Source organism: Marmota flaviventris, chromosome 10 (assembly GCF_047511675.1).
Source record: "Marmota flaviventris isolate mMarFla1 chromosome 10, mMarFla1.hap1, whole genome shotgun sequence".
Lineage (NCBI taxonomy): Eukaryota > Metazoa > Chordata > Mammalia > Rodentia > Sciuridae > Marmota > Marmota flaviventris.
In genome coordinates this window covers 7358693-7384978 of record NC_092507.1, presented here as the reverse complement: position 1 = coordinate 7384978, position 26286 = coordinate 7358693, and the positions used below count along the sequence as shown (strand labels likewise).

Here is a 26286-nt window from a genome sequence, read left to right as displayed (position 1 = left end):
AGACAGAGAGTGTATTACCATATATATACCAGTACTAGCTGGGGGTTTGAGATTCCTTGAATTTCAATAATGGCAAGTTTTTGGAGGGGACAAAAAGGGCACAGATAGAATGGAACAGTTAAAAATCAAGACAGTTGGGGCTGAGTGGGTAGAGTACTTGCCTCACATGCACAAGGCCCTGGGTTGTTCAAGCCCCAGCACCAAAAAAAAAAAAAAAAAAAAAAAAATCAAGACTCTTTTTCCCTTGCAAGGGATTTTAGGAGCCATTGGGTCCTAAGCCCGCATTTGACAGGTGCATTAGTTTGCTAGGACTGCCGTAGCAAAGTAACACAGACTGGGTGTCCAGCGCCAGCCTGTTGTCTCTTCTGGATGTGCAAGTCCAGGATCAGTGTCCACAGGGTCAGTTGCAGAGGCCTCTGTCCCTGGCTTGTAGATGGCATCTATCTTCTCCCTGGGCCCTGACTTGGTCATCCCTCTGACACCAACCAGATTGGATTAGGGCCACCCTAATGACTTCATTCTGACTCTGTTACCTCTTGAAAGACCCTTTCTCTAGTTATAGTCACATTCTAAAGTGCCAGGGGGTCAGGACCTCAATGTGAACATGGGGGACACAGCTCAGCCGATGACGTGGCGTGTGGAAAGGAGCATACAGGACAGCGAGGGGTCCTCCCCAGCTGGGGAGCTGAAGGACTGGGGCCGGCTGGATCTCCTGACTCTCCTCCAGCCCCATGTGTGGCCTGCTTTGTGGCACTTAATCATCTTTAAAATCTGACAAGATGCCTTCCAGCCATGTGATGACGTCAGTGCTGGAGCCTGGAGGAGCAGGGGGTGGGAGCAGACTCCAGCCAAGGCGAGGCTGGGAGGCCGAAGGGCCTGGTGTGGGGGGGACGCCTGCCTCTGGAACGGCTGCTCTTCCTGCTTCTTCCTTTGCCCCTTCTAGACCATTCTCAACCCAGCAGCTTAGAGAGGGCCTTCCAGAGCCCCAAGGCAGTGTGTCCTTTCCTTCCTCCCCCTCGACTGGTCCATTCAGAGGTTCTCCATTCATTCTCCAGAAACTCACCAGGGATGGGGCTCAGGGACGTGGCTGCCCTCCGCTCCCTGTGACCTCTGCAGGAGGGCCCTGGTGGGTCTCTGGGAAGCCAGGGCAAGAGAACATGAGTGGGGCTGAGGCCATAGCTCTGTCGCTTGCCCAGCACCTGTGAGGCCCTAGGTTCCACCCCCCGCAGAGAGAGAGAGAGATGCCGGCTCCTCCTGCAAAACCAGGCTCCTCAGTTTCTTCCCTTGTGGCCCCATGGACTGCCTTCTTCACCAAGGCTGAGGCCCTGTCACCCCTGCCCTTTCCACTCAGCCAGGCTAGGGTCGCTCAGTGGATCCCTCTGCTCTACCCTTCAGATCTGCCTTTTTTTTTTTTTACTTTGAGCTTGGGGTGGGGTAAAGAAATTGACCTCCCAGCAGGTGGCAGTGGGTGGGAGGGAGCTCAGAAGCCTAGAGCCTGCCTGTGCTTTCTGGCACCTGGGTGACCCCTGAGTGGAGAGGAAGGGATCAGGCCGGCCTTTCATTTATGAGCTTGGAACTGTGGATACATTCCTCCAGGGCAGGAGATCCTGGGAAGCCCGAGGATGTGGGGGTCCCCAGCAGTTGTCTGGTAAGTAAGTAACCCTCAGCCAGGCCTGCCAAAGGGGCCTTATCTGGTCACTGTGGGACTTGGGAGACCAGGGGAGTGCTGAGCAGCCCCAGGCTTCTTAGAGCAGAATCCAAATATTTCCCACTAGAATCCTGAAACCTGTGTCTTAAGAGGGTTGAAGGGTCAAGCGGGGGAGGCCCCACTGGGTCCTTGCGTAGGCGGGGACTGGCCCTCCCAGGGGAGGTGTGGCGGAAGTCACTTCCACCTTTCCCAGGTTCCACGTCATCCCTTGTCCTGGAATTTGAGTCATTCTATGCTAAAAAGGATTTCCAGAATGCTGGGAGGAAGCGGAACACTCTTTGTCCTGAGGGGTCCTTAGAAGAGATTAGAATTCCAGGGAGACGCTAATTTCAAGGGGTTTCCAAACGACAGGAGCCCTGGTCCCTTGCTGTCCAGTCGTAAGGATAAGGAGAAAGTCTCATTTCCCTTACCACAGGCCTTGCCCGGTTGATAGATATGCACTGGTATACTTTTAAACCTCTGGGAGTGGGAAGCCAGCCTGGAACCATCTCCAATGTCAAGATTGTCAACAATAGTTGGCTATTGTCCTCGAGCCCTGCACAGCGGGGCTTTTGTTTAGCATTTTGTGAGGTTTCTAAGTCTGGGGACAAAGAAGGCCAGAGAAGCTGAGTGGTGGGTGGGTGAGGAGGGGCCTGGGCCGGGTGCCAGGGTCCCACCCACGTCTGCCCAACTTAGGAATCTGATTGGGGGTGGGGGTGAGGTGTCACATCTACCCCAAGGCGGGAAGGGCGAGTTCAGGCAGCCTCAGCTGGCCTGCAGGAGCCCGTGGGCAGAACCCCTGTGAGCCCCGGGGAGGGAAACCGGAGCAAGTGCTGAGAAGGGTCCTTCTCCGGACGGCACCGGCGGGGATTCCCTGCCAGGACAGTGCTGAGTGCACTTCTCCTTTCCTAGGTTCCTTCCCCTGCTCTAGTTTCATATTTACTTGTTCTCGAAGATTCTTACTTTAAACCCAACAGTCCCAACCTGGTCAGAGTTTTGCAAATTAATCAAATGATCATCAGGAGACGCCCTGCTGGGAGCCAAAGGAAGCTGGGCGTAGGGCGGGTTCAGCACCCAGTAGGGGAGCGGGAGGAGCAGGGGCGCAGCTGGGGGGGGGTCTCCCAGGCGGTCCTCCTGCTTGCTTTGGGAGCCGCCAAATGGAGTCCAGGGGCCGAGCGAGCGACCTCCTGCTCCTCTCCACTGTAAGGCTGCGGGCTTAGTCCGGGCTCCAGGTTGGGGACATGACCCGTCATTCTTTACCAACCCATTCTGGGGACCTTGGTGATTGACCTGCCTGGGCTGGCCCTCATCCCTGGCCCTCATCCCACCACAGAATTGATATCAGCCTTGGGTGGAAGCACAGAGTCTCTTCTTGCCTTTTAAAACACAATTTGTGGGGCCAGGGCTGGGGCTCAGTGGTAAAGCGCTCGCCTTGCATGTGGTGAGGCACTGGGTTCGACCCTCAGCACCAGGCAAAAATAAGTAAAGATACTGTGTTTTCATCCGAAAGTAAATACATATTTTTTTAAAAAATCTAGAGACTAGTATCAACATTATTTAAAAAGAAAACAAAAACGTGTGTGTGGGGGTACTGGGGACTGTACCACAGAGCTACCCCCCTTTTTTTGGTACCAGGGATTGAACCCAGGGGTGCTTAACCACTGAGCTACTTTCTGGCCCTTTTAACTTTTTTGTTTTCAGACAGAGTCTTGCTTAGGGGCTTAGGATCTTGCTAAGTTGCTGAGGCTAGCCTTGAACTTGTGATTCTCCTACCTCAGCCTCCCTAGCCGCTGTGATTACAGGTGTGCTCCACCGTGCCTGGCATCCTCAGCCCTTTTTATTTTATTTTGAGACAGGGTCACACTGAGTTGCCCAGGCTGCCCTGGAACTAGCCGTCCTCCTGCCTCAGTGTCCTGAGTGGTTGGAATTATAGGCATGTGGCACCACACCTGTCCAGTTGAAAGTATTTCGAATTTTTTCCTTCAGTTCATGAGCACATCTCAATTTATTATTCCAAAGCAAACAGCCATATGCCTACTACTCAGGGCATCTTCTGAGTCTTCTGGTATTGCTGTCTACCTCCCTGACAGGAAGCACTATCTGGATTTCCAAACCTAAAGTTCTGTGTACTTTTAAACTTTCTATAATGTAACCAGAGAGTATGCGCTCTTCTGGGTCTGATTTGTTCACTGAGCAAATTGCAGTTGAGATCCTTCTTGTTGAGTAGCCAACTCCTTTCCTTGCAGTCAAGTGTTCCGTGGGTGAGTGGACACAAGGTGTCCATTCTTCTATTGGGTGTTTTTCCGTTTTGGAAAATAACAGTGCTGCTGTGAACGAGGAGGCCCAGGACCTTCTTGTATTGTCTCTCGGTGCCCTTGGGCCTGCATTTCACTTGGAGTGGAATTGCTGGGGCACAGGCTGGAGGTGTGATCAGCTTTAGGGCTCTCCCAGTTTCTGAAAGTGCTCGAACCCCCTCACTGCCCCTGGGAGGCAGAAGTCTTCTCAGTGCTCCCTGTTGCTGGCAGTCCTTCCGTCCCAGCTTCCAGGACTATTCCTCCCTCCCTCCCTCCCTTCCCTCCTCCCTCCCTCCCTCCCTCCCTTTCTCCCTCCCTCCCTTCCCTCCTTCCCTCCCTTCCTTCCCTCCCTCCTTCCCTCCTTCCCTCCCTTCCCTCCTTCCCTCCCTTCCTCCCTTCCCTCCTTCCCTCCTCCCTCCCTCCCTTCCCTCCTTCCCTCCTTCCCTCCTCCCTCCCTCCCTTCCCTCCTTCCCTCCTCCCTCCCTCCCTTCCCTCCTTCCCTCCTCCCTCCCTCCCTCCCTCCCTCCTTCCCTCCCTTCCTCCCTCCCTTCCCTCCTTCCCTCCTCCCTCCCTCCCTCCTTCCCTCCCTTCCTCCCTCCCTTCCTTCCTTCCCTCCCTTCCCTCCTTCCCTTCCTTCCTTCCCTCCCTTCCCTCCTTCCCTCCTTCCCTCCCTTCCCTCCTTCCCTCCTTCCCTCCCTCCCTCCCTTCCTTCCTTGATATGGGGATTGAACCCAGGTCCCTTTACCACTGAGCTGCATCTCTAGTCTTGCTTTTTTCCTTCCGGTCCTGGAGATTAAAATGAGGGGGTGCTTTACCACTCAACTATATCTCCATCCTTTTTTAATTTTTAAATTTTGAAACAGGGTTGCTGAATGCTGGCCTCAAACTTGCAATCCTTCTCCCTCGGCCTCCCCAGTTCCTGGGATTACAGGTGTGCACCACCATGCCTGGCTTGAAAGTTTTTGTCTAATACTGACCTTTACTTTTTCCTCCTCCCCAACTCAGCCTTTCTGTATCTCATCCCTCTGTTTTGTTTTCTTTAGAGCTTGATTATCATCTAAGAATACTGGCAGTACAGCTCAGTGGTAGAGTGCTTGCCTAGCATGGGCGAAGCCCTGGGTTCCATCCCCAGTATCGCGCACACACCATACAGACACACACACACACACACACACACACACACATTAGATCAGGAATGTTGAAATTACTTTGCAAATAGATTCAGGACTGGTTTCTTTCACAGTGGGAGAGGGGAGTCTGATTGAACCTCCCAGATGCAATCTATATCAATCAATCTATATCTATTGATTGTACGTATATATATGATTGAATTTAATTGACCGACTGAGGACAGCAGACCTGCAGAGCCTGGCTACACACTTCCCCCCACCCTCTCCTCTTCCCTGCAGGGCCATCTGTCTCATCTGTGTTCAGCCTGCAGTGTTCCCACAGATCCTCACCTTCTGGTCAAACAGGGACAGGCCACGCCCTGCACTTGAAGTTTCCACAGGTAACTCGGTCATGCTTGGTGTTGGAATCGGGCTGGGGCATCTCCCAGGGGCACAGACTGATAAGCAGCCTGGGCATGACGTGACACCTGCTGGGGAACTGGGAGTAAGAGAGCCCTTTGAGTCTTGCATTCACCCAACAAGGAAGCAGAGGCCAAGTGCTGGAGTCCCCCGCTCACTGGTGCCAGGACTAAGGCTGGGCCTGGCATCCTCTGACTCAGAGTTCAGGGCTTGCTTCTTTTTTTTCCTCCACATTTTGGTGCACTATAGTCGTACGTAATGATGTAATTTGACCACTATCGCTTCCTAGCGCCCCCACCCCCCCACCACCTCTAGTGCTTGTTTCTTTAATACAAACCAGCATATAGCATGGTGTCGCAGCTGGCCTGGCTTGGGGGATTTGTGTCTGTCCATTCATCCTTACAGCAGTGTGACCAGCAGCTGAGGTCCACAGGAGTGAGTGACTTGTCCATGGTCCCATTAGAGGTAGAGCCAGGACTTCAACACAGGCAGTTGAATCCCAGGTCTCTGCCCTTAGCCCGTTCAGCAAACAGGACACTGTGATGCCACACACATTTGTAGGACTTTTATTCTGGGGCAGGCCCTGTGCTACGGCTTTTCCATTTGTCAAATCATTTCATCTTTGAGAGAGGAGTTATCATTGTACTATAAGATTCAGGCATCCCAAGATCCCCCTTGCTTCTGACACTAACTTTAAGTCCTTAGACCACCTTTGGGTTTATTAATTCTCTAGAAGGACACACAGATTTCAGAACAGCAGTTATACTCATGCTTATGGTTCATTTCAGTGAAAGGACTCAGATTAAAGGACTCAGGGACAGTGCACGGGGAGAGACCCAGGAGCAAGTTCTAGGTGTCCTTCCCCAGTGGATATGGGAGGTCAGCACTGACTTCTAGCAGCAATGTGTGACCATACAGAGCGTGCCAACCAGGGAAGTGCAGCTGAGCCTTGGTATCCAGAAATTTTGCTGGGATCAGTTAGTAGGCAGAGCTGCATGGCTCACCTTGTTTCTAGCCCTCAAGAGACTGAGCTAAGACCACACTGACAAAGGTCCCGTAGAGATCACGTGGCTAGCATAGCTTTCCAGAATGGCCCACTGCCTCCAGGTAAACAAAGTTATTCTGGTTAAGTGGAACATTCAGAGGGCTCAGAATTTCCTTCCCAGGTGCTGGGGGAGGGACAAGGGTGGCAAAGGGCCAGACTTTTCCATGACCCAAGCATAATTCTTCCTTGCACATGTGTCCATTTTGCAGAAAAGGAAATGGGGTCTCAGGGAGGTTAAATGACTTGTTCCAGGTCACGTGGCTAGGGCCCTGATAGTCCAACTCCAAGGCCCAGGAACCTTGTGTCTTTCTGACAGCTTATATGTCTCTGTTGAGAAAAAATCAGCCCAGGAGATAAAAATTTTCCCATCTTCCCGTCTGATTGTTCACGTCTAGAGTGCATTTAATTTAAGCCCTCTGTCCAGTCTTCACCATGAGGGAGGCCCAGGCAGGGCTCTTCTTGGGGAAATGCATCACATCCAATAAGATTCCACTTCCTGTGGCCAGACTGTCCATTCCACCACGACCAACACCAACACCACCACTACCATCATTATCACACCATCACCACCCCCATCCCTACCACTACCACCACCAATCATTACCACCACAATCATCATCACCATCCCCACCACCGCCACTACCACCATCTTCACCACCACAACTATCACCACCACCATCACCACTATCATCATTACCACCACCATCCTCATCATCATCCTCACCCCCATCACAACCACCACCATTAATACCACTACCATCATCACCATCACCATCTCTACCACCATCACTATCACCATCACCACCACCATCATCACCATCATCACCATCACCACCTCCATCATCATCACTACCACCATCACTACCATTACCATTACCATTACCATCACTAGCACCATCACTACCATTACCATCACCACCATCACCACCACCATCACCACCATCACCATCACCATCATCACCATCACTACCACCATCACCACCACCATCACCATCACCATCATCACCATCACTACCACCATCACCATTACCATCACCATCACTACCACCATCACCACCTCCACCATCATCACTACCACCATCACTACCATTACCATTACCATTACCATCACCATCACTACCACCATCACCACCATTACCATTACCACTACCATCACCAATCATTACCACCACAATCATCATCACCATCCCCACTACCACCACTACCACCATCTTCCCATCTTCACCACCACAACTACCACCACCACCATCACCACTATCATCATTACCACCATCATCCCCATCATCATCCCTACTCCCGTCATCATCCTCACCCCCATCACAACCACCATCATCATCAATACCACTACCGTCAGAAACCACCACTATCTCTACCATCATCACTATCACCATCACCACCATCACCATCACTACCACTATCACCACCATTACCATTGCCATCACCATCACTAGCACCATCACCACCATCACCATCACTACCATCTTCACCACCATTACCATCACCACCATCACCACCATCATCATGCTGTTAATTCATGGGAAGAAAATGAGACTAAGCAAGAGGCCCACACAGAGCAGGTGGGATTCGAGCCCAGGTGCTCTGACTGCAGTGTCCACACTCTTACCGTTAAGTCACATTGCCGCCTGTGAAACACAGTGGTTAGATTTAATGAGCTCTGGAAACTTGCTCCTCAAGGTGTGATCTCTGGACAAGCAGCACCGGCGGTGTCACCTGGGGCTCCTTAGAGCTGCTGGGCCGCAAGCCCTGCCTCAGACCTGCTGAATCTGTGTTTAACAAGTGCCCAGATGATTTGTGAGGCAGACAGAAATCTGAGAAGTCTTACCCTAAAGTTCATTCTTCTTGGATGTTCTGTGAACTCAACCTTTGCCTGGTAAAGGGTCCTCCCTCCCTTCCTGCCTTCCCTCCCAGAATTATCTCCTTGTCTGACAGCCGAGGTGGAGTGCTTCTCAGACTACATGACCCTGCAGATCCCAAGCAGCCACGTGCAGGGCTTGAGGCGGTGGCTGGGCAGAATCCTGCACTTGCCAGGTAAGGGGCTGGGCAGGGCCGTGGCTGGGGAAGAGACCCACACGTGCCTCACCCAGGGCTTTGGCGCTGCCTTTCTCCACCTGGAACCTTCCTCCACCTGGAACCTTCCTCTCCTTTTCTGCTGTCACTCAAATCAGCTGAAATGCCCCTCCCCAGGGCCTTCCTGTCTCTGAAGCAGCCCCCTCCCCTGCTGTTGCCATCTTGGCCTGTTTGTGCTCAGCTCTAGAACCATCCTCCGCATTGCTCACGTGCCCCTTGCTGGGACCCCAGCAGAAGGAGGTGCAGCTCACTTGCCCCTTGTGAGTAGCTGCAGCTTCAGGAGAGTGGGAGCTGCCTGTGCTGAGGACATTTGCAAGATGGATGAACAAACAGCCCCAAACTGGGAAGAAGTGCCCACCCTATGCTCCAAGACCCAAACTGCCCCGGAAAAGAAAAGGATGTGATTCTAACAGGGCAGTTCTTACCCACTGGAAGCCATCTCATACTTGGTGGGCGAGTAGTGCACCTAAAATAGCCAAAACCAAAGGCAAGGCATTACTTTCAGAGACCCTTTTGCCATGAGCTTGCCAACAGAAAAAAATGGGAATGGGGGTGAGGACCATAAGGAGATTACCTGGGACCTTCTGGAAACTTCTGGAAGGAACAAGAATAGAGAGATGTGCCAGTAGCCCATTTCCTGCTGTGCTTTCCATCTCAGGGGCTGAAAAGTGAGTCCTCAGAATCCCCCTCTCTTTTGCACAAAAAGGGAGCCATTGAGGAGAGGGGCTTTCCCATCACTCCCAAAATTTAGGGAAAACTCCCAGGGGCCCTGTTCATTCCAGAAATTCTTCAAACACCCTGTGGAATTGGTGTGGCCTAAATCTGTCCTGGGAGGGTTGGCTGCCCGATGGCCACCAGCCCACGAGTCTTGGGAGCGGCTTTGGTATTAAAAGGCCACTTTTCCAGGAGAAATGCTGTGGATACATTAAGCTGTCGCCTGTTCTTTGGAGAGCCATTATTAATGGAAAACAATAGATTAATAGTTTTAAAACGCTTGTTCAATAAGTAATTTTTATGGCTCTGGATAGAGCCCATTAAACATTTCTGTGTGTTATTATAAAGAAGTTTTAAGCGTAAAATCATAAAGTCAATAGTCAGAGAATTAGTCACAGCGGCCAGCCACAGGCCATTAGTTTTAGGCGCTGTCAGAGACACCTGTGGCTTTCGGCGGAGAGTTTTTATTTCCAGCGGCAGCCCAGCAGCGCCAGGTGGGATGCAGAAATGACGGTGCCTGCTGCCTTCCATAAACTTGAGGGGACAGCAGGCAGGTGTGATCAGCGGGATGCCAGGCAAATATTTACAAAGTGCAAACGTGAATGCAAAACTAAAGCATCCAGGTCAATTTGCACATCCAGGCGGAGACACTTTATTTCCCCAGCGATCTGCCTTCCAGAGCCTCCCTCCGCCTGCTCAGGGCCTGGATCTCTTGCTAAAGATAGCGGTGGAAGCTGCGCTTTTAAAAGGAAAGCGTCACCAGAGAGGCTCTCCGCACAAAGGGCTGTTCTCCCCAAGGTGCTCTCCTCTCCCCTCGACGGCTCGGCTGAGTCGAGGACCTTTTAAAACACCAGGACAAAAGCAGTACGATTATGGAAACTAGAGGAAATCCAGGGAAGAGGGTAGAACGCCCGCCCTCATTCCTCTACCCAAGGAGATCCACCCCCCCTTTTTTTTTTGAGTGGAGGGCCATGAGCAGTCACTGTGATCCCAAGACATTTAGACAGTAGGTGAGGAGATGATAAGTGGCGCAGACAGGAGACAGGAAGTAGAACAGGCTGGATTAGAGGGTCAGGGTGAGCTTCACTGAGAAGGTGACTTTTGTACGGACTTGAAGGAGGTAAAGTGAGCTGTGCAGACATTTAGAAGAGTTCCAGGCAGAGGGCACGGCTGTGCAAAGGCCCTGAGGCAGGAGTGTGCCTGGGATGCTTGAGAAACAACTGGGAGATGTGGCAGGAACAGAGGGAGGGAGTTGCACAGAAGTGAGAGAAGAGGCCAGAGAGGCCAGGGGCACCTCACATGGGGCTCCTGGCTGAAAAATGGAGAGGTCTGACAGAGGAAGGTCTTGACAGTCTGCTGGCGGCTGTAGGGAGTAGAGCAGGGGGTGAGGGAGGACGCCAGGAGAAAGGCAGCTGCACTCCCCAGACTGGGCCCAGGGGTGGGAGACCGGCCAAGTCTGGATATTTTGAGGGTGGCACCATGCTTTCCTGTAGGTGTTCACCTTCCCGGGACCTGGGTCCTGCATTCCGTCCACTCCAGGTAGAACAGCCCTCTGGTCCCTGTCTGGTCGATGCTCCTGACCTTCCAGAGAAGCAGGCTCCACCCACACCCATGTTCCTTTCTCTCCGCAGGCAGCTGGAGGACCCCCGACCGCCAGGATTCTCTTTTGGTTAAATGCGGCTACTCTCTGCACCCCGCTTCTGGTGGCGACTTTGTTTTCCGAGCTCAGTACTCGGCCTGCTCCGTGCGGAAGGAGGTGGGTTTGGGAAAGATCTGTTTGTTTATTTATTTCTGCAGGGCTGCCCGGGAGGGAAGCCAGCAGCCCCCACAGGCTAGGCAAGGGCTGTGCCACTGAGCCGCACCCCAGCCTTCAGGGAGACTTGGTGACGTCTCTTGGGAAGAGACACCGTTCTGGGAGACAAAAGGAACTAAACCCGAGCCCAGATGTCAAGTAAGGGGACCCTGTGGCATTTTTCCTCTGTAGAAACAGACTGCGGGAGAGCAGAGGCTCAGGCCTCTGCAGAGCTGCTGATTGAAAGATGGAGAGGTCTGAGCAGAGGGGGGACAGCACCGTTTTGAACAGGAACCTGCTGGCGGCTGTAAGGAGTAGAGCAGAGGGTGAGGGAGGACACCAGGAGGCAGCTGCACTCCCCAGACTGGTGTGTGGCATAGACAGCAACCACCACGCGCTGCCTCCACCCAGGTTAGAAGCCACCTCCCAGGCAGCGGCCCACCGTCCCTCCTCCGTGTGACAGAACTGTTCTGTCACTGAACTGCCACCCTGATAACTACACCCTGCTCACCCAGACTAGGCTGGACTCTCTGAGGGGAGGGGAGCCACTCCCCCAGTGCTTGCCTCAGGTCCTGGCCCAGTAGGCACTCAATAAGTGCTTAATGATGTGAACACACGGTGCTAAGGCGTTGCAGAGGCTGGTGGGCCAGGCTCACTTGCACAGGCCCTGAAGGTGCTCACGAGACCGTGGGATTCTGTCAGTTTTGCAAAAAATAAGGCGTCTTTGTTTTCTGTATTTGTCCCCTGCCCCCCCCCCCATGTGCAGGAGCTTGGGCCCCAGGAGGCTCAGATGGGGCAGTCGGAGCTGGAGTGTGGGGTGGGAGGGTCAACTACAGGCCGGAGGGTGAGGCATGACCTGATTGCGGCAGATGGCCGGGAGTGGGGGTGCGGCACCCCAGTCACTTAACTCCTCCCTGCCCCCCACCCCGTTCCCATGGGTGCAGACCGCCCTGGGACCCTCGTATTTTTCCTTTCTTCTTCTCCTCCCCCATCTCCTCTGTCTGTCTTCCTCCCTTGCTGGCCAAGCCCAGGGATTTTCCCAAGGGACTGAGGCCCCTTGTAGGGGAGGACTTCAGGAACGGCCTTACCAATCCTCTTCCTGCTATGTCCCCTCCCCTTCCACAGCCCCTGACCCACCCCAGCACATGCCACCTCAGGCCCCTGCAGAGCTCAGACGTGGCTTCTTCCTAAGGCTGGTGGGGGTCAGCCTGGCACCCCGGGGGGCCCAACACAGAGGGTGCGGAGCAAGGGCACCAGATCTTGTGTCCAGCTGCGGGGATGGCCCCCTGCCTTTCCCTTGGTCACTCTCCTCCACTAAGCCTCAGTGACCTCGTCTGTAAGATGGGAATGAGAAAGTCCCTTGTGAGACATGGGGGAGGGTCAAGGGAGCCAGGGTACGAGCATGTGTTTGTCACCTGTGAAGACACATGTAGGTGAAGACCCCTGTCTGTCTGACCAAGGGTGACTTCATGAAACCCACAACCATCCCCAGCCCCAAGGGCTTCCTGGTGGGGTTGTGCCACTGCTGGGGCCCAGACACTGGACCCAGGTTCCCAGTCCCTGGTGGCCTTGGTCTTGCTTCTGTCCCTTTTCCCTGAGTCCCCCCAGCGTCCAGGCAGTTGGGCTCGTGTTAGCCATGTTCGCTGTGAGTGGCCGCTGATCTGGGCTTGGGGCCTATTAACTCTATTTTCTTCTTTCATTTGAACATGTGCATTCGCCCCACTTCCAGAAAGCAAATTACAGGTTGGAAATCAGAATATTTCAAAAAGGGGTGAAAGGGTCGAAGTGGAGTGACAGCTACATAATGAAGTGTCCAGTGGTCGTGTCAGGGCTGAGCCAACAGAGCGTCCACTGCGGCCCCACGTTTATTCAGGTAATGGGTTTAGAGAGCCTGGGAGGGGACCATCACAGGCTGGGCTTCTCTCCAAGGCCCAGTCAGAGGGCCGTGGCTCCTGAGCCTCAGGACAGACTGGGCAGCAGTGGCAGCTGGAGATGCAGGGTGGCATCGTCCTTGGAGATGTGCGCAGGTCCTGGCTGGGTGCCTGATCCACTGGGCTTTTGTCTGAGCAATAAGGAATGAGATGGGATGAGAGCGTGCGGGGAGGGTGTTAACGGTCTCTGAATGGGCTTTCTCAGTTTCCCATTGACGCTGGCATGAGGGAGCCAAAGCAGCAAAAGTATGTTGTGTCTTACTCTCTGTATTGAGAGAAGTTGCTGGAAAGATGCTCCTCCCCCCCCCGCCCCCTTTGAGTTCTGGGGATTGAACCTAGGGTTTTTGCACATGCTAGGCAAATACTCTATCACTGAATCACATCCCCAGCCCCTTTTAGTTTGAGACAGGATCTCACTAAGTTGCCGAGGCTGGCCTCAAACTTGAGATCCTCCTGCCTCAGCCTCCCAGGTTTCTGGGATTACAGGCAGGTGCCACTGCACCCAGTTTAGAATACTTCTTTTTAACCTGGGTCATATCAGGGAATTTTAGACCTCAGGGCTGGGCTGTAGCTCAGTGGTAGAGTTTACTTAACTTGCCTGAGGACTGGTTTAATCCCCAGCACTGGAGGGTGGGTTCTCTTTCAGGTGTAATGCCTCCATTTGAAAGATCAGGGAATGGCGCTTGTCCCAAGAGCCGTGAGCAACTTCACTGCCTGTGCGTTTCTTGAAGTCGGGTTTCTCTCTAGCCCTGGGAGACTTGGGTGGGAGGCAAAGAGTTGCAAACACAAGTCCACAGGGGCCAAACCAGCAGCAGAAGTATGTGCTGGACTCCGGTGGGGGGGCGGTCAGGACTTGAGCTTGCCTTCGTTTACCCAGCAGACACTTCCACACCCCACTCCCTGCCAGCGTCAGCCCCTCTCACCTGCAGTAGCTTCCTAGGTGGTGTGCTGTCACACCCACTCTACAGATGTGAGGACTGAGCGGAGATTAGACTTGCCTGAGTCCTGCAGCTGGTAAGTGGCGGAGCTGTGCTCCCAACTGGGCAGTGCAGTGGGGGCCATGGCAAGCTGCAGCAAGCACAGCCTCCAACCCTGGCCCCCGCAAGGAGCAGCTGACACTCAACTCCTGGCTCATCTGCCAGAGTTTATATATATATATATCTCAATACCCCCGTCCCCCAAAATAGAAAGAAAAGAAAAAACAGTTGGTTTGGGGCTTGGGGTGTAGTTTGGTGGTAGAGCAGTTGCTTTTTACATGGGTTTGATCCCTAGCACTGAAAACCAAATTGCCTTTAATTTTGTAAATAATGTGTAGCCCAAACAAAATGCTGATTTTGGCCTTAGGGTATCAGGAAGGAAGGCGGAGAGGGTTAGGGTTAGGGTTAGGGTTAGGGAAGGGAGGAAAGAGAAAGGAAGAAGTGAGAGGAGAAGGTTGGAGTGAAAAGCTGCTAAAAACAACCATTATCCATTCAATAAGCATTTATGAATCGCCCACTATATGCTGGACACTGCACTGGTGCTAAAGGAGCAGATTTGAATAGTACCTAGACGCCTCAGGAAGCATACAGTTTTAATCTCATCGGGTCTGGTTTTTAAAACAAGGATGCTGTGCCTGGAAGAGCCCAGGGAACTATGGCTCGGAAGAGCTGAGCCCTGGATTTTTTTTTTTTTTTTTTTTTTTATACCGGGGATTGAACCCAGGGTGCTTGGCCACTGAGCCACATCCCCAGTCTTTTTTTTACATATATATTTTATTTAAAGACAGGGTCTCACTGGGTTGCTTAGGGCCTCACTAAGTTGCTGAGACTGGCTTTGAACTTGGGATCCTCCTGCCTCAGCCTCTTGAGCTGCTGGGCTTACAAGCATGCGCCACTGCACCTGGCTCACCTGCATTTTTTTTTATTTCATTCTTTTTTTTTTTGGTTGTAGTTGGACACAATATCTTTATTTTATTTATTTATTTTTATGTGGTGCTGAGGATGGAACCCAGCGCCTTGCACGGGCTAGGAGAGCACTCTACCGCTGAGCCACAACCCCAGCCCTCACCTGCATTTTTTTAAAAAGACATTGCTTAGTTGTCAATTGACCTTTACTTTATTTATATAAGCCATGCTGAGAATTGAATCCAGTGCCTCACAGGTGCTAGGCAAGCGCTCTACCACTGAGCCACAACCGGAGCACTTTTAACGGCTCCTTGCGGCCACCCCAAGCCTCCTGTGGTGCTCCAAAGAATCACAAAGCCTCGTTCTGGGAGCTCTCGGCTTTGCCGCGGGGCACCAGTTTGCCTGACATTCTGGGGATGGTCACTCCTTCCTGTGCACTGGGCCTGTAATTTTGGGAGCTGCCGCCAGGGGGACGGTGTTGCCGGTGTCACAGACACTGGGCCGAATTGCAGAGAAGCGCAGGAGCTCCTCGCGGTCCGGCGCCTACAGTGTCTCTAAGAACCTGCCGCTGAAGCCCAGAGGCCCCAGCGAGGTGTGGGAGCCTGCATGTCCCCACCTCCCTGCACAGAGTGGCAGAGAAGCGGACGCACACCAGAGACCGAAGACGGGTCTTCACTGCTTCAGCCCCCCTCCCCGCTACCCCTCCGCCATCCGAGAACCTCATCGAATTGACTGATTCATTCCTGGTGACTTCTGCAGCCGCCGCTTCCGTGGCTGCACCTTGAACTTGCATTAAGTTTTAATTAAAGCCGTTTCACCGGCCTTGCCCTTGGCTAAATGCAGCTGTGGGCACAGGGCACATAGATATTTAATACTTTGCCTCTCCCCGCTGATGGCGCAGGGTGCCCAAGGGTGTACCCGAGCCGTGCCCTGCTCGCAGCGATCCGCCAGCTCGCTTAAGTGTGCCCACAGGCCCCGAGCGGGAGGCCGCGCAATAACTATTCATTGCCCTGGGTTAAGTGTGCCCAGGGGCACCCGTAAACTCAATGCAGTGATTAGCGATTGCTCCCAGTGAAGGCTGCCCGAGGTCCTGCGGAATGTCCGCGGGCCCTAAATATAGCCTGTGCGCGGCAACTTAAAGGGCACGGTGCGTTTTGCCTGTGATCGCATCTCCCCTTCCTTCTTTTAGCAGAACTGTTGCCTCTTTCTTCAAGCCCGGCCTCCAGGGGTGCGCTGCCTTCCTGCAGGGCGCAGTAGAGGGAAGGCAGGGGGACCTGGGCCCCTTTGGTGGTTAACCCGGAAATGCCGAATCCTCTAACCCTCTCATCCAGCCGCAGCCTCTCCCCCATCCATCTCCTCCGCTCTCCAAGAGAAGCCGGCACCTCCAAGGACAAGGAAATTGCAGGGTCCACCCAAGGGGTTCCCTGTGGGCCGCCCTGAGCCTGTTGGCTGAGCCGGGTGGATGCTCTCTGGTCCAGGGGGCAGCTGAGCTGGGGCACTATAAGTGGCTGGGGGTCTCCTCTGGCCACTCCTTTCTGCCCCTGGGACCCCCTCTCTGTCCCTGTGGGGAGATGTCCTGGCAAATCAGTCCTCTTTGCCCTCAGTGTCCCCAGCTTGTAGAGGTGGGGGGAGGGGCTCAAATGATCTGCTGGTCTGTAACTTTCTCCTGGTCGCAGACCTCCCTGCCCAGGTCTGCTGCAGAGGCAAGGGGAGCTTTGGAGAATGTAGAAAGAGGAGGTGACAGCTGGGTGGAGGCCATGTTTTGCAGCAGGGGTCAGATAGACCCTCTGCCCACATATCACCTTGGTCCTCACCTGGGAGAGGGGAGAGTGATGTCACCACATGAGACCAACTTTCCCAGTTTGCCTGGGCCTGTTCTGGTTTAACACTGCAAGTCCCACACTGGGGGACACTCAGTCCCAGGAGACCTGGTGTGGTGCCATTGGTGAGGACCGACCACTCTGGCCCTAGAAGCACTCTATCTACCTTTGCTTATTGGATCCCACCTGGAAAGCAACAGGGTCAGGAAACAGTAGGTGAACTCTGGAGCAGGAGGAGGGAGGACGACCTGGCGGGGTCCTGAGGACAGCCCTGCAGGAGAGCTGGCTCTGAACAGCAGTGTCTGGACCCGCACAGCCACTCTGGGCCTCGCCAGCTGCGCCTGGCGCCCCAGCTGCCCCCCTGGCTCAGCCCCGGGCAGCAGCTGAGGCTGCAACATTTCCCTGGGTCTGTTGACACTCGAGTCCCAGAACATAAATGATTTTCTTGTCTTAATGAGCAAACAGCCTCCCGCCTGGCTCTCTTGCTGGCCTCCTGCTGGGGTAATCGCCAGTGCTCTGAGCAAGGGAGGACAGTTCGCTTGCTCCCCTTTGCTAGCCACTTGCCAGGAGGTGTTGCTTCCTCTCTGTTCTGCAGGTCTCCCGGCCCTTGCCTCTGAGGAGCAACAGTGGACAGGTAGGTGAGGCAGGCGTGAGCTTCTGGAAGGTTCTTCCAGGCCCTGTGCTCAGGGATGCTCTAAGGCAGGAGGTTTGGACTTCCATTGTCCTGTGAGAGTCCCCGTGGGCATCACCCACCCTTCTGGGCCTGGGTCTTGGAAGCAGAAACTCTAAGCTTCCTCTGGTGCCCTCCAGGCAGAGGCCGGAGGCATCTGGGAGGAAACTGGAGGAGGGGACCCAGCTCAGGGTGGGAGGCTGGGTTGGAGGCCTCTGGGGTCCTTCCCTGCTGAGATTCTCTCTGCAGTTTCTAGGGGAGGAGGTAGTGCCTTAGCAAGACCCTGGGTTTCTGTACCACACCTCGCCTTCTGCTGGTCCCAGGGGTTTCTACAGCCTCTCAGGGGCCAGGGCCCTTCTCCATCCACTTCACATCCCTTTGAAAATTCAGAGAACACGTGTGCCCTGCCTGGAGTCCTCCCCCAACTACCCATTCTCCTCAACCTGTAGCGACTGTGTCTCCCTGGTCAGATGGTTTGTGAGTGTGTCCTGTTCCTCCAGACCCCCTGGCTGCTGTCTCTTCGAGGGGAGTTGGTGGCTTCCCTGGAGGATGCCAACTTGATGGGATTGTATGTGGACATCAATGCTACCTCAGTCACCATCCAAAGCCCAAGACAAGATGTTCTTCAGAGGCAGGAGGTCAGTGGTGGGCAACAGGCCCTGCCAGGCCCTGCTAGGGTGGGGGCCTCAGCAGTGTGGCACCCAGATGAGCACTTTGCCACTCCTCCGGTGCCAATTCAAATGTCCACCTGCGAGACTGGACAGATTTAGGCAGGCAGCTTTGAAAATTGGGCCCCATTAGTGTAAAGTGCTCGACTCGGCAGATGAGGGGCTCCTGCAATCATGTATTCAGTGCGTCCTGATCATGGTGGCAGGAGTGTAATTACCATCTCTTTAAATAGCCCAAAGTTGCCGTGTAAGAGAAGACGGCTCACATGACATTTGCTCCGAGCTCGCTTCCTGCTAAAAATATCCCGGCTAAATAATATTTCCTGGTTGCAATGGAGCAATGGTCCCTGACCTGGGCTCTGTAACTCCTGGGGGCTTAGTCCAAGACTAGTTGGAAGGTGGGGGGTATGGAGAGAGTTGGCCTCTGGAAGGAGACGTTTTAGAGGCCACAGGGAGGACCCTTCTGTCTCCCCAGGTGCTGAACACCTCCTTGGAGGTACTGCCACTCTGGCTGGTGAGCGGTCACTATGCCTACTCCTTAGAGGCCGCTTGCCCAGTGGGTAAGACTCAGGAGCACCCTGAAGGGCCACCTCTCTGACTCCCCTTCTATCCCCCAACACACCTCATTTCCCTGTCTCCCACTCTACCTCCTCTCTTCTTAGTCCCAACCTTGGCCACGCACTTCTGAAATGCTTGGGACAAAGAGAAGTTTGCTCTTGCTGGAAGGCGTGGGTACGCAAGCCACCAACTCCCCTCGGAAAGGCAGCAGCCAGGGAGGGGGTCTGGAGGAACAGGACACACTCAGAAACCATCTGACCAGGGAGACACAGTCGCTAGAGGTTGAGGAGAATGGGTAGTTGGGGGAACTCTGGGGAAGAGGACAGGGCCAGGGGTAGATGAGCTGGCACAGGGGACGGGATGGGGGCCACTTGGGATCCTGCAACCCAGACCCTGCACCTGTAGGCTTTGCAGGTCCCTTGCAAGGAAGTGTGGCATGCAGTAGGCACGATGTGGGGGGACGCACTGGCTCCCCTGACGGCAATGCCAGCCAGTGGGTCCACATGCCACCCAGGGCAGGAACCTGGGATCCTGTCCTGGGTTCTGGTTGCCATCCTTTAGTGGGATATTGGCTATCGAGGTCTGGAATAAAGGTGGGTTCCTGATGGTGGGAGAGGGTCCCTCAACCCCCATTCTAGAGCCAGAAGGAGGCATTGAGGAAGACTCCGGTCTGGGTGGCACATGGTGTGGACGAAATAGAATGTCTTCGGAAGGCGGCGGACTGAGGTCTAGGAGCTCCCAGGAGCCTCCCACGATGGGCTCCAGGGGCCCCGAGGACAAGATGGGAGAGGTCTGCAGCCTTCATCAGATTCCTCAGGGTCGTGATTCAGTGGCAGTGGGAGCCTGATCTAGACCTAGCGCAGGAGAACAATTTTGTTCAGCTTGGGCTGCCGCAGTTAGGAGTGCCTTATGTGACACACAGGGGCCAGGAGGCGGAGGACCACTTCTCACCTCCGGGGAGCTTAAATTCTGAGGAAGTCCACATGCAAAGGCAGGTGGATCAAAGGCTTCATCCCGCGTGGGCAGATCAGTGATGACTAACACTCACACTCTACAGAATTTTATCACTGACTAGGTCTCAGGCTCCGGGCTCTGGGGCATTCTGGGCTTTGGGGATGGCCTTGTCAGGCTCTCAGTCGTTGCCGTCCACGGCTCTGTGATATTTGAAATCCTTTTATTTGGAGACAAATGCTTTCATTTAGCTGCTGCCGAGCCAGCTTAAAATGGACCCGTGAGAGAGCTGACGCGAGGAAACTCTTGCTAAAGTGTAAACAACTGATGTGAGCTGTGCGTCCTAAGAGCGGCTTTGATGCTAGAAGGCCCTCCAGGCTGGGTCCCCGAAGCTGAAGGCGGAATTGGCAGAGATATTCCGGCAGCTTCCTAGAGGCAGCCCTGTTCCTAGAGTCTGCTTTCTCATGGGTCTTCTGGAATGACTTGAGTCCCCTGGGGGTTTGGGGAACACTGTCACCAACCCCACTAGTGTGCAGTGCTGGCCACTGGCATGGCTCCCCGGCTGTTGTCCTTGAGGGAAGGCATTTGACTCCAGAGCCAGGGAGCCTGGGACCTATGTGCCCACCCTCATGCCCATGTGCTTGCCTGTGTCCTTCCTGTCCCAGTTTCATCCCAGCCAGAGACAGACGTCTCCGTTCACATCCCCAAGCAGAGGCTGGGTCTGGTCAAGAGAGGTTCCCGCATCGAGGACAGCCTGAACTTGAAACTCCTCCGAGTCCACCAGTCTGACACCTTCACGGTGACTGAGAGCAGGGATTTCGTGATGGTCAGCATCCCGGCAGCCACGCTGCTCCAAGTCCAGGTCAGTGACACCTCCCGGAGGTGTCACTGACCTGCCCCTTCTGAGACCCTTCTTTGAGCTACTGACACCATGAGGAGTCAGAAACTTGGAGAGCAGATCTGTGGGTCCAGCGTGGAAAGGACTTCACCACTTAGCCTCCCCCACCCCCAGGGCCAGCACCCTTGCTGAGGTGGCCATGGGGGAGGAGAGCCAGAGGATTCTGACTGTACCCCTGTCACATGCCCTAATTCCTCCTGGTCCCACAGCCATGCCAGCAGGCCCGAGGAGCCCCAGGGACACAAGCTTTCTATAAGGTGGACCTGAACCTGGAATTTGCCGAGGTGACTGCCCCGGTCCTCTGGACAGCGGAGAACGTCTTCCAGTGCATGGGTGAGTGAGGGACAGTAGCCAGGGGCCATGCCAGTGTGCCTGCTGGTGACAGACACTTGCCACATGCATCCTCTTCCCCCAGCCCCATTCTTCTTTTCCTGTGACACTGTTACAGCTCTGGGCTGCAGAGGTCAGCTAGCTGGAACTGGCATGAGGACAGGAGTGGTGTGGGGATAAGTAGTCACCAGGTCCCTGGCTCTGGAGTCCATCTGGGATGGGGGCTGGAGGAGGCAGGGGCAGGGGCCCATCAACTTCCCAAACAGCAGAACCTCAGTGAGTTACTTAATCCGTTCAGCCCCAGTTTTCTCACCTGGAGAACGAGAACACAGGCGCCTGTCGGGAGGTGGCTTGGCTTACCAGACCGCCCCACACTGGACGAGCCATCGTCCTTGGATCTATTCAGCCAGCTCGTGTGGGTTCCCGTTCCTCAGGTCACTTAGTAGATCAGGCTCCTTGGCAAACAGCCATACGCGTCGCAACTCATTTCTTAACCCGAGGAGACCTCCCTCTAAACACGGTGTGTGTGCTCGACACCGGGACGCTGCGTCTTGAAAGGGGTTTTCGGTGAAAGCGCAGCTACCAGACAACCTGGTATTCCCACATGCAAAACCACCAGGAGCAAAACCCATTCAAATACAGCAGAAGGAAATACACATAATTCACAAATGATGTCGATCACTTTCATCTTAAACTTCCTAACTGTCCTCAATAGAAGACAGACGCGAGGGAGATTTAATTCAGATGTTAATAGCGCAAGAATGCCAGTTACCAGGATATGATGTTTCGGTGCTGCATAAAAATGTAATTATATTCAGAACTATATTTAAAGATTAAAAGGGGGACTGCCTACCACATCTAGCCCCAAATTCAGAATTAGAAACAAAGAAAAAGGCAGGATGGGGGGTGGGGGTGGGTGAGTTCTAACCGTCTGCTAAAAATGGAAATATTTCTTGAAAGTTTTTACACATTTCGGCTGTTTTTATTTGAACGGTTTCCTGCAGCGGTGACATTGATTTTGGAAAGGGAGAGCTAGAACTTTAGCCAATAAGTATTCACTAAGCATTTGCCACATGAGGCTCAGGCCTCAGAGGCCACCAGATTGGGTCCTCGTTCTCCATCAGTGTCCAGACTGGAAGGGGAGATAAGAAATGTCCAGGGATTCCAATGGAGGGCAGGTGGACTCCGGGGGAGGCGCCAACGATGAGATAATTTTTATCCTGGGCTTTGAAGAGCAAGTAGGGAGATAATGAAGAAAATTCAAAATTCAAAAATAGCAATAGCAATAAAAAACATTTTAAGAAAAGTTTTGGGCCTCCCTGGAAAGATTTACACGGGGAAAGGATGTTCTCTCTCTCATTTTATTAATTTAATATCAGCAGTCGGAATGAATCTCCCCGCTCCCCAGTTCCCAGAACACCTTCCCTGTACCTCCCCTGAAGCTTCTAGGCCTTTCTGTTCTTATTATAGTTCGCGGTGCATGCTCCTGTCTCTCCCTCTAGTCGGAATGCCTGGAGATCAAGGACTGTCTTATGCAGTTTTTATTCTTCACAACCTTTATTGTACCTCTTTGCCCTTGATAAGCACTTGATAAGTGCTGCTTGGACCGAATTTTCACTAGGACTTTTTACAAAATGTTTTAGACAAAGAACATTTTTTTCCCCTTTTGTAAATATGTGACTAATGAGTGGATAGCTCTGTGGTTACAGAGTTCTTTTTTATCTCCCTCCTGCCCCCCCGCCCCCCCCCCCAAGCGGTTAGAACTTATAGGATGCATCCTAATTGCTTCAGATGGCGGCTGTTAGAAACAGAGGGAGGAATGGAGAAGAGCTTCAGCCCAGAAGAAAGACCTGGGGAGGGGGCCACTTACCTCTAGTTGCATTCACAGTTTAAAACGGGTCCGGATGGAAGTGCCTCTAGGGGTGAGGGAGGCATGTAAATGAGTGCAGGTGAAGACACCCAGGGCCCAGGTGGGGGGTGATAAGGTGGCAAGGTCAAGTACAGAGCTCGTGGGGAGTGGTGGGAGCCCCTGAGAACCGGCAGCTGCCAGACCTGGCCTGGCTTGCCAGAGCCCCTGCCTGGCTTGTGGGCTTTTGCTTGGTGCCAAGGCAGGCCAGTGTGGCCCAGTCTTCTGATTTCCCGTGAGAAACTGGTTACCTACAACTTGTTCTCAAGTAGTTGTCGGTTAATTTAAAAAATATTTTAAAATCCCTGCAGTCGAGATCAAGCCTGTCCAAGGGCTCCGGGGCTGCTATTTGTAGGCTGTAACCCGGGTGTTCTCACAGCGGGTAGTTTTGGCCTCTCGGGGGACAATGAGCAATGTCCAGACATTTATGTTTGTCACAATGCAGAGGATGCTACAGGCATTGAATGGGCAGAGGCCAGGGGTGACGCCCTTCCCACACACAACAAAGAAAGATCTAACCCCAAACCTCAGTGGTGTCCAGCCTGAGGGTGGCTGGGCAGGGAGAGCTGCCCAGATCTATTTGGTCCCTGGGGTTGGACTGATGTATTGGACCTCAAACTAGGAAATGGCTCCAAGATGAAACGGGCTTGTGGTGTTCCAGCTGGGGCAGTGAGTCGGGACCAGATGGTCTTTGCAGAAACCTAAATTTCTGGGTTTTAAGTGTAAAAATGTGTCTTGAGGCCCCCGCAGCCTCTCCAGCTCGGAGGTCTGGGAAACTCGGCAGAAGACCCTCCGAACTCAGGCTTGAAGCTGCCCTCCCAAGCTTTTGCTCCTCCACCCCTGGAAAAGGGGTTGCTCCTGGTCCTACAGCAGGGTTTCAGGGGGATTCTGCCCCCTTAGGAGGAAGGCCGACCCCTGCCTCCTCTCTGGAAGGTTCAGGAACAGAGTTGGCTGCCTCAACAGCTCCGCCGAGGTCTCCTCCATCCTCCCCATCCCCAGGACTGGACACCCCTCCAGCAAGAGTGCCGTCGGCTGCCTCCTCCCCGTTCCAGGGTGCAGGACCTGCTGCCCAGGAGTGGCCTTTGCAGGGGCCTGTGCACTGGTCTTCTGGAGAGCTGGCCAAGGTGAGTCCACGGCTGTGTCCTCTGCCCACAACTTCCTCCTGAGGCTTGAGACCTTGGTGAGCCCTGCTGGGCTTGAGGTCTCTCTTTCCCTGTGGTTCTTCCAAGGAGTGGCCCACTCTGACCCCTAGCTACGTCACGTCAAACTCGGAAAGTTACCCGGACAAGCCAGGGTCCCTGAGAGCTCCCTGCATGGGGAGGCTCCTGTCTGTCCTGCCTGGCTCAGCTCCCTGTGCCTTGAGACATGGCAAAAGGTGGGGGCAGGTAGGATCAGCAGCTGTCGCCACAAGTGAGGGGAGGGAAACTGAGGCACCCCCAAAGGCCTTGTGGCGGGAGCCCGGGAGCCAGGCCTGGAAAGCCAGCCCGAGGTCACTGCTCGCACAGGGCCTTCTCTGGGTGAACCCACGGGCGGCCAGGGCCACTTGGTTTTGTTTCTCATACTTAGGAGGACCCTGGACTGATCCTGCACACAGCCAGACCTGCAGGAGGAAGCTGGGCGTCCACCGCCTCACCTCTCCCCAGAGCAAGGCAAGGTCAGCATGGCCCCCAAGTTCCCCTGGGGGGAGCCCAGTCACCTCTCCCGACTTCAGCCACAGTCTCCTCAGGGCCCAGGGGGCTGTCCTGGCTGTCCCAGGGCCCTCAGGCCCAGTCTTCCCAGTTCTGACATGACTTTGTCCTCAGCAGTCTCTCCTCGATGGCCTCCTGGGAGGTCCGACCCACCCAAAGTGTCCCCCGGCTCAGAACAATCTGTCACTGAAGATCCAGGACCTACGAGGCCTAAGCAGGACCCCACCCAGCCATTGGGAAGTCCCCTCCTGCTAGGAGGGGATGTGGCTTCATCAGAGCCCCTCCCGGGGGAGCCTACCCAGGCCAGCAGAGCGCTCCAGCCTTTGACGAGGCACTTGGAGGCCAGGCTGGCTGAAGAGACGTTGGTTTCCCGCTTTTCCCTCAAGGAAATGTCCTCTGTAACAGGGTCCAAAGAACCACCCCAGAGTGGCCGTGGCCTCTCCCAGGAGGGGGCCGGAGGGAACCTGGGCCCATTATCCCCAGAACCAAGTCAGGACATGGAGAGGCAGGGACTAACCTCCCTTCTGGGGATGGATGCCATCTTCACCACCCCAAGAGAGCAGCAGACAGCCACCAGGGACCCTCTGGAGGCCTCAGAACCTGAGTCCTCTAAGGGGCATGAAGTGGACCCAACAGCCCCGCTGACAGCTCTTGTGGGGAGTCCTCTGGCCTCTTCCTCTGAGGAGCCTGCAGTGAGAGCCCCAGACCTGGAGTCAACCCCCAAGTGGCCCGTGAGCTGGCGTGGGTCAGGGGCTGCACACACGCCCAGCCCTTCGCCTCTGCAAACCCTGAGCCTTCGGGCTCCTGCGGAAACCACGTCACCCCCCCGCGCTTGAGCCTGGAAACCCTTTCTCTGCCAATCCAGGGGCCTCGCTGCAGCGGGAGCCGACAGCCCACACTGGCCACCAGCCCTGAGAGTCACGGGACTCCTGGACTTTGGCATGTGGGGAGGGCTCTCTGAGAGCCCCGGGCGGGCCTCCTTGGAGATGCTAGGGGTGAGTCTTGGGAGGCCCCAAGAAGGGGGTGCAATGGGGTGTGAGGACTGTTTGGGCCACCTCCAGTCTGCTTGGTCCTCCCAGGGGGAAGGGCAGCTGAGTGCAGGACAAGGCCCTGGGCCTCTCCTGGGCTCTCCTGGCCCAAACCCGTTTCTATGCTTGCTCTTGCGGTTAAAGGGGTGCGACAGTGAGGCCAGGTGCAGGCTCCCTGGCTAGGCCTGCTGGAACCCAGTGTCTCCACTCTGGCTGTGTGACCTTGGCTAGGCACCAGCCTCTCTGAGCCTCACTTTGGGATCAGCCAAATTGGGAAGGTTCTAGATCTTCCCTGATGGAGCTGTTGAGGGTTGATGAGGAATTGACATAAGACTGGAATGCAGAGCCCTGCGCACAGTGTGGCCTCAGAACCCCAGCACCCTCTGTGTCTCCCAGGCCCAGGAGGGCAAGGGAGGGCTTCAGCCATAGTCAGACATCTGTGTTGGGGCACGGTTCCGTGTCATGTGACCCCCTCCCGGGGCCTCAAGGGGACCCGACCCCAGCTGAGGGAGGGCAGGACCCCATGAGGGGAGGCGGGGATGGCCCTGCTCTGCTTTCTCCATGCTCCCTTGCTCCGGTTTCCTGGTGCCATGCTGGTTTGGACAGCCCCATGACCTCTGATGACCCAGTGCCCTCCGGCTGCCTGCCCAGAAGCCCCGCTGTGGCCGGAACCACACTCGGGTGCTTCCCTGGAAGGGTGGAGCCCCCTCCCGCTAGGGCTGACCCACGGCTGGAAGTGGGATTTGAATCGCGGCCAAGGAGAGGAGCCATTGGCGACGCCCTCCCGGAACGAGGACTAAATAAAT

General features: G+C 54.6%; 1 protein-coding gene across 1 annotated transcript; it reads left to right on the top strand.

Annotated features, from left to right (window-relative positions):
• Positions 1–1622: 1622 nt before the first annotated feature.
• On the top strand, positions 1623–25413 carry Ciroz (ciliated left-right organizer protein containing ZP-N domains). The gene is given in 15 exon segments (XM_071618540.1): positions 1623–1648; positions 5391–5491; positions 8485–8604; positions 10989–11113; positions 12879–13022; positions 17379–17417; positions 17954–18091; positions 18597–18681; positions 20296–20492; positions 20738–20861; positions 23698–23888; positions 24331–24418; positions 24567–25286; positions 25318–25342; positions 25344–25413. Coding segments are annotated over 15 exon segments (2193 nt in total).
• Positions 25414–26286: the final 873 nt, after the last annotated feature.